We start from the raw sequence: 8,211 nt of genomic DNA on the forward strand, positions 1-8,211 counted from the left end.
AGGTGGGCTGTGTGTTCTTTGTTGTTTGCTCGTCTGTGGGCACAATACTTTTCATCTCCTTCTCCAGTGGGCAGGGTCAGTCACTCAGGTATGGTACAGCAGGGAAGGTCCAGCTGAAGGGGAGTTGCTGGGATAGGTTTTTTGTGGCACGTACCAGGGCTGACAGTGCGGACCGGGAATCAGTGCAGGGCAGGTTCTAGTAGGCCGTGCCTGTGTTGCTTGGGAATGTGATGTTAGCACACGGTGCAGGTAGGCAGGAAGGAGGGGTAGGTTGTGATTTGTGGAGCTAAAATGGGTATGGGAAAGATGAAAGAGTGGAGAGAGGAACAGGAGCCAAAGACATACACACAAACAAAAAAGAGTGCTACGGGAGCTTGCTATTGGGGTGAAGAGATGAGAGACTGAGAAATGGGGAAAAACAAAAATGAAAAAAAAGAAAAAGGGTAAAAGAAAAAAATGAATAAACTGAGAAACTGGAAATGAAGAAAGACAAAAAGGGAATAAGAGAGAGAAGAAAACTAAACAAAGAAATGAAAAAAAAAAACCCCAAAAACAAACAAGGAAAAAGAAATGCCTCCAGGGATGTCCCTGTGCATCTGCGCAGAGTAAGGGACTAGCTTCCAAGCCACATGGTACTGCCCGGCTAGAAGGGGCTCCCCAGCCGAGAAAAGAAAAAGAAAACAAACATATCAAAACAGAACAAATCAGAGCAAACAAACAAAAAAGCCTTGGGGATCCCACCAGCATGGTGGCATAGGCCGGGAAGCAGTTTCACAGTCAAGTGGTGTTTCGCAGACTTTCAGGAAGAAGCAAAGATGGCGCACGGAGTCAGGTATTTGAGAGAAAGGAGGGGGAGGTGGTGATAGGTAAGGAAGAAATCTAAAGAAGTGGAAAAAAGCAATGCCAGCAGCCAACAAATGGCACTCAGGGAGCTGGCCAGTGCAGGTGGGGGAATCCAAATGGTACTGGGGGGAAGCCCATGCTTCCTGGCCAGTAGACTGTGGCTGCAGGAGGCAGAGGAGGCTTAATGGGGGTGAAGAAGGATGGGGGGTGGGAAAGCCTGTATCGTGGGTTACCGGTTGTTCTGTCTCCTGCTGGAAGCCCCATGAAGCTGCTTTCTCGTACCTCCTGTTCGCTGATCTCCGATAGGAGTCCAAGATGGCGGATCCATGCTGTGGTAGCTGATAGGGGACCTCTGCATGTATCTCTCCTCGTGCTCTGTTCTCGGTCAGTTTCTTGTTCCGTTGGTGCTTGGCTGAGTTCTTTCTCTCTTCATTTCATGATTAGGGTTTCAGGATTGACGTGTGACTCTGTTTGACTTAGTTTTTCTGATCTTTGCTGTGGAGGGACAGCGTGGTGCTTCTTACTATAGCGCCATGTTGCCCGGAAGTGAACAGTTAAATCTTGTTACTCTGCATTTGCTTTTGACAGTAACTACTTGAATATAATGGAACATGAGGATAACTCAGTTTATATACCCTTTGTTTTGTTTTATTATTGAAATCTGGCCAGTGAGGTTTTTGAGGAGCTTTGCAGTAAGAACACCTGGTAGTTCAAGTTAGAATTTTCTTATAATTAAAAAAAGCAAAAATGCTGCCTTTCAAGATCAGAAAGCACTTTAAGCTTTTTTTTTTTTTTTTAAATTGTGCTTTAAGTGAAAGTTAACAGCTCAAGTTAGTTTCTCATACAAAAATTTGTACACACACTGTTATGTGACCCTAGTTCCTCTCTCTCTAATGTGATAGCACACTCTTCCTTTCCACCCCAGAGTCCCCATGTCCATTCAGCCAGCTTCTGTCCCTTTCTGCCTTCTCATCTCTTCTCTGGACAGGAGCTGCCCGTTTAGTCTTATGTATCTACTTGAACTAAGAAGCACACTCTTCACAAGTATCATTTTATGTCTTATACTCCAGTCTAATCTTTGTCTGAAGAGTTGGCTTAGGAATGGTTTAGTTCTGGGTTAACAGAGAATCCTGGGGCCATGTCTTCTGGGGTTCCTCCAGTCTCAGTCAGACCATTAAGTCTGGTCTTTTTACTAGAATTTGAGTTCTGCACCCCACTTTTCTCCTGCTGTGTCAGGGACTCTCTGTTGTGTTCTCTTGAAGCTATTCATACAAAAAATTTTGGAGATAATGAGAAGGTGTTGCTTAGTGAGGCACTGATTGGAGTGGTGGTTTAAAGTATGTGTATAAAAAAATAAAGTATGTGTATAGTTACCAAAACTCATTGAATCGTACATTTCAGATATTTCCATGTCACTGAATATAAAATTTACCCCAATCAAAATAAACAAATAAGGTTTTGGTGGGGGACAGTAAACTGTGTAAACAGATATATGCACTAGGGAGTGATTAGTGCTCTGAACAAAATTAGAGCAGACTAAAGGGGGAGAGCAGAATGGAGAAGAGGGGGTCTGGGATTGGGAGGCACTTTTAGATAGGAGGCCAGGAAAAGACTTTCTAAAGAGATGGGCTTAAGCAGAAGCCTGAGTGAAGTGACATGCAGAGGGCTGGGGAAAGAACTTTGCAAGCCAAGGAAGCGCATATGCAAAGAAGTGCTGAAGTGGGATCAAGTTTGGCATTTGTTCAAGGATCAGGAGGAAAGCCAGTGTGATTGGAATGAAGTGAACATAGGGGAAAGTTGTAGGAGGGATTTGAGTTTGGAGGGGCAGACCAGGGCTAGATCATAACAGGCCTTATAGGCCATTGGACCATTTTGAGCAGGGGAGTAGAGTGACCTGACTAACATTTCCAAAAGATCATTCTGGCTGTTTTGAGAAGAATAGACTGACTGTAGGGGATTAGGGGTGGCATCAGAGGGACCAGTGAGGAGGTTCCCAATGAGAAATTTCTCTTCTTCACACATCAGCAGAATTGAAACCTATAACTTCTGGAGTTTCTATTTATCATTTTCTTGCTAACAGTAAAAGTACTTAATTTAATTATCCAGTGCTTATCAGAGTGGCTGTCTCTTTCAGTATCACTAATTAGGGTATAAGAATTTCAGTTTTTTGACAAGATGGAAAAACATGAAAGGCTAGAAATCTAGCTTGGTTCTAATGTCTGTAGTCTTGTTATATCTTCCAATGTAACCTATAAAAAAAGATTTTCTTTGGACCTTGTTGACTCTATTTATGATGTAACAGATCAGCCTTTAATGATAACAACATGAGCAGGAGGGAACTTTCATTCTCATTCCCAGTTGAATCTCTATGTGACTCTTAAGTAAAAGTCTAAATAAATCAGAAGTTTATATTTGATTATAATTTGAGAATTCAGATAACTTGTTTGGAGAAATAGCTTTGAAAACAAAGGTGGGAGGGAAATTTCTTAGTAAATGTTTTGTGTTCTTTTGTTAGATTCCAAGCAGTATTGAAGATATATTTAATGATGATTGCTGCATAAATATCACCAAACAGGTAACCAAAGAAAACAAAAAGGTAAAAATAATGCTGCTTAAACCTTTGGTTCAAATTAAAATGTCACTTAAGGCTTTTTTTTTTCTTACTCTTTTAGACATCATCATTTTGGATTTTAGCTCGTGCTTTAAAGGAATTTGTGGCCAAGGAGGGTCAAGGAAATTTACCTGTTAGGGGCACAATTCCTGATATGATTGCAGATTCAGGCAAATACATAAAACTGCAGAATGTGTAAGTAACTATTTTCAAATCGTAACGGACATATTAGTCTGTTTATATTAGATATAAGCATTTTATGAGTGGGGAAAACTACAACTATCAGAAATCAAATGAAAGCCTACTCTAACCTTATTGTTTTAAAAATCAGCTAAAGGACTTAGGGGCCAGATTTTTTCTTTCATATCTCATGATAAAACCTAACATTTGAGCACTTACTCTGTGTTAAGGATTGTTCTTTGTATTAACTAATGTCTAACAGCCTTGTAAGAGAGAGACTGTTATTCACCATTTTAGAGATGGGGAAACTAAGGCGTAGAAAAGGTAACTTATTTTGGGTTAGACAGTGGTAAATGGCAGAACCAGGATTTGAACTCCAGCAAATCCACCTCTTAGAGCCCTTGCTCTCAGCCACATGTGATACTGTCTGTTATCTGTAACTTAAAACTTTGAAGTCTTTTTATAAGTGTGCTATGCTGATTTTTCTTACAGCAATATGTTAAAAAAAAAATCGGCATAGTGGCACTTACGAAAATACCTCTTGCGGGGAGGGCATGGTTGGCAAACAGACGTAGGAGGCGTGTATTGTTTGTGTAAAAATATGGTATAGCGGGTGCCCAGGGTGTTAGTGGGCTCTAAGAGTCCATCACCAGCACTGGAAAGACCCCCAACCGCTAATGGGTTCTGCTGGTATCATCTCCCTGGCATCTTCACATTTCATGTGTTGCCAGGCCAGTATTTTTTCATGAAAGGAAAGAAATCTTTTGTTTGCTTCATGGTGATAATTTAAATCTTGTCAATTTGAAAATTTGTTAGTAATAACTTATTTGTTGTTCTTTTCCAGTTACCGTGAAAAAGCAAAGAAAGATGCTGCTGCTGTGGGTAATCATGTTGCCAAACTACTGCAGTCCATAGGCCAGGTAAGCTGCTGGGCACACTGCCTTTGTGGCACAGCTCCATAGAGGTCTGCGTTGCAGCCAGGAAGGGTGGGGTGGCACTCGCTTGGTACTTCTTTAGAGAGAGTGCTCCCGCACCTCCCTAGGGAGAAAAGCCTGTTTTTAGGAAATCTTTTTAAAGTGCTCTTCCAACTTCTGGAGAGAGCCCCGCCATCTCACAGTGAGTTGGCTTTGTGCTGTACCCTCTGTTAATCTTCTGTTTTATACTGGAGCAAAACCTGTATTTATCTCTTTACAGGCACCAGAGTCCATTTCAGAGAAAGAATTAAAGTTACTCTGTAAGTCCCCTTGAATTAATTTTATTTTGCTTGATAAAAATGTGCCACAAGGAATGTTCCCAGCAATTTTAAGTGGTTGAAATTTAAAATTTTCCATGGTCTCAGTGGTATACCGTACCATACTGTACCCGTTGCCATCTAGTTGATTCTGTAAATATATTTAATTACTGCATAGGCATTTTTTTTTTAATAAATAAATGGAGAGTATTTTATGACTGGGTCAGAGGTAGAGCATATGTATTTATATCTATTTATGGCAATACTAAAAGGACATTAGGGTCAATTCATTAAAAACTGAATTGTCATTAATACAGAATTACCTTCAGCTTATTAATTTTAGGTAATTTGGGAAAACTTTATCTGAAGATTTTGGGTGTAATCTTCAATCATGTTACATTGATTGTACTGGCTTAAATCTTTTTAATCTGTGTCAAATGACTTCAGTGGAGTTAAGAATTTTTCTGTCTAGCTTCAAGGTTTCTGGGCTCCTGGGGTCTTCTTTTTATTTAATTCTCATAAATATGTATGTAACAAAACACTTGCCTTTTCAGCATTCTTCACTTGTACAATTCAGTGACATCAGTTCATTGTGTTGTGCAACCATCTCCATTATTAGTTTCTGTATTTTTCCATCACCCTTAATAGAAGCTCTCCTGGAGTCTTCTTGATAAGTCCTCAGTAGGCCAAAAACATTTTCTTTCATTTAAGAGTCAGTTTTAGAATGATACAACATTTATTTTACATGACTTCTGAAGATTTTTCTCTATAGCTACTGTGCCTAGTTTCTGTAGAAGTCCATATTTAGCCTGGTCCCTATCCTTAAAGTAGATTTTTCCAACTTTTCCATTCCATGGCTCTTCCATAGTGGTTGTTTAAGCTTACCTTTAATGTTTTGTTCCATGACTAATCTTGCACCTTGTTTCTGCATTACTGTTTGTTCTACTAGATTACACGATCCCAGATTAAAAGCTGGATATTGGGTATATGAGGGTTTATTATTCTGTTCTCTCTACTTTGGGGTATGTTTGAAAATTTCCGTAATAGAAAGTTTAAAAAAAATAACCAAAATCCTTACATATACCAACAGCACAATATATAGCACTCTCTCATTTAGGACTGCTTATCCATAATAATAATAATAATGAAAGCTACTATTTATCGAGTCATGTCAGGCATTGTGCTAGGCACAGGTGTCACATTTGATCCACAGAACAACTTTCATAGGCAAATGGTATTATCCCCATTTTACAAATGAGAAAACTGAGGCTCAGAGAGGTGCCATCACCAACTTAACTCAGTTCTGAAGTGGTTGTAGTGCTAAGGGTATGAATTTAAGATGACTTGTGTTCTAGTTCTTTCCCTGCTAACCGTTAGAGCTAAATAGAAGACATTTCATTACATACCCATGTCTGTGAAGAGTATATACAGAATTTCCTGTTCTTCAAGTGATCTGTGATTCAGGATATTCATGTGTTACAGCGTTTATTTCCATGATGTTTTTTCTATGTTTAAGGCAGTAATTCTGCATTTCTTCGAGTGGTAAGATGTCGTTCCTTAGCTGAAGAATATGGTTTGGATACAGTTAACAAAGATGAAATTAGTAAGTATAGTAACCTTCTGATGCTAAGTTATTAATTTTAAAGACATTACTATTTTATTTATAATAATGTTGGGTGTATGGTGATAACATAAAGGATAATATATATTTTTATGACCTAAATTTTATTCTATAAATCTATCCAAGCAATTATTTCAAAATATAAAGCTTAATATATACATAAAATCCTATCCTATAAAATCAGAGTCAGTTGTACGACATGTAAACGTATTAAAGTCAGCATGTCACTACTTTAGTAGATACTGAGTATATAGCTAATAGCCCATAAGACCACTGGGTTTCATTTTAATGTATCTTCCCTTTATTTTACTGGTATTTACTATTTTACTGGTACAAAATATTTAAATTTTGTGGTAAAATTGTCTTGTATTCTGAAACTTGAGTATATAGTAAATTTAACCCTTCATAGTTTGTATCTTGTAAATTGCCCAAATTATACTGGATTTTTTTTTTTTTCTTTCAGTTTCCAGCATGGACAATCCAGATAATGAGATGGTACTGTATTTAATGTTACGGGCTGTTGATAGATTTCAGAAACAACATGGTAGATATCCAGGTAGGAATAGCAGTTGAATTACCAAATGTAATAAAATCTTGAATGGCTATTTAAATTGAATCTTAAAATATTCTGAGTGTTTATAATGGTATAAACAGTTTACACATAGTTCATCCCAAAGAGGAACTGCCATTTGTTTTTATTTTTTTGTTTCCTTGGAAAAACATGTATTCTGCCATTTGTTTTGTTCTTTAAAATTTTTATTTTATTGTTTTTGAGAATATACACAGCAAAACATAAACCAATTCAACAGTTTCTACGTGTACATTTCAGTAACACTGATTAGATTCTTTAAGTTGTGCAATCATTCTTACCCTCCTTTTCTAGCCATTGGTTTTTTAAGTGTAAATATTTGTAAATACTATTTGATTCTGAACTGTTAAACGGGAATGTTGGTTAAATGTTTATAGAAGAAACCTTTTTTTTCCTGTTTCCATAGTTTACTTTTAAGACTCTCACTGAGTTTAATTTAGTGGAATAGGAAAGCCACAAGAAGTATGCCATTGACTTCTCAACTCAGAACTCTGAAGGTATAGGGATTTCATTTGCTTAGTATTTATTTTTTGTTATCTGCAAATGTAGGAATTGGGGAACTGGCATAATGTCAGAAATCTATAGTTGCCCAGAATATTTTTATTCTTGACAATAATGTTGTGTAGGATTATTACATAGTAACACAGTCTATGCGTATCATAAAACCTGTTGCCCCAACTAATGTTGTATATGCCCCCAGAACTTAATAAGAAAGGTTACCAGAAGAAGAAAAAGAATACACCCACTCCTAACTTACCAACATGGTTAGGTTCCAAAACCAGATCATATGGAAAAATCGGCATTATGCAAAAATGGAGGATAACTCAATCATTACATAACTCATAACTGCCAAATTACCTCATTACATAACTGCCAAACCACTGAGAGTCATGGTCCAGGCAGGTTGACACAAAACTTAACCATCACAGCCAGTGTTACTCGTGCCTCGCACCTTGCTGTTCCTTACTGCCAGATGTGCATCGTTGATGCACAAAATAGTTGGATAGTAGATTTTTTTTTTTTTATTGTACTTCCAGTGAAGGCTTACAGAACAAATAGTTTCTCATGAAACAGTAGTACACATGTTGTTTTATGACATTGGTTAACAACCCCACAACATATCAACCCTCTAACTT

The 8,211-nt window shown here is 37.9% G+C and overlaps 1 protein-coding gene across 5 annotated transcripts in view; it reads left to right on the forward strand.

Moving 5' to 3' along the window:
- Positions 1-8,211, forward strand: part of NAE1 (NEDD8 activating enzyme E1 subunit 1) — a 31,484-nt gene that overhangs the window by 15,151 nt on the left and 8,122 nt on the right. For all 5 annotated transcript variants that reach the window (XM_023726846.1, XM_023726848.1, XM_023726847.1 and 2 more), the window contains 6 exons: positions 3,359-3,418; positions 3,516-3,649; positions 4,479-4,554; positions 4,829-4,868; positions 6,382-6,468; positions 6,950-7,042. In XM_023726846.1, coding sequence (XP_023582614.1) covers positions 3,359-3,418; positions 3,516-3,649; positions 4,479-4,554; positions 4,829-4,868; positions 6,382-6,468; positions 6,950-7,042 — 490 coding nt within the window. The remainder of the gene's footprint in view (positions 1-3,358; positions 3,419-3,515; positions 3,650-4,478; positions 4,555-4,828; positions 4,869-6,381; positions 6,469-6,949; positions 7,043-8,211) is intronic.

Source organism: Trichechus manatus, unplaced genomic scaffold (assembly GCF_000243295.1).
Source record: "Trichechus manatus latirostris isolate Lorelei unplaced genomic scaffold, TriManLat1.0 scaffold00014, whole genome shotgun sequence".
Taxonomy (NCBI): domain Eukaryota; kingdom Metazoa; phylum Chordata; class Mammalia; order Sirenia; family Trichechidae; genus Trichechus; species Trichechus manatus.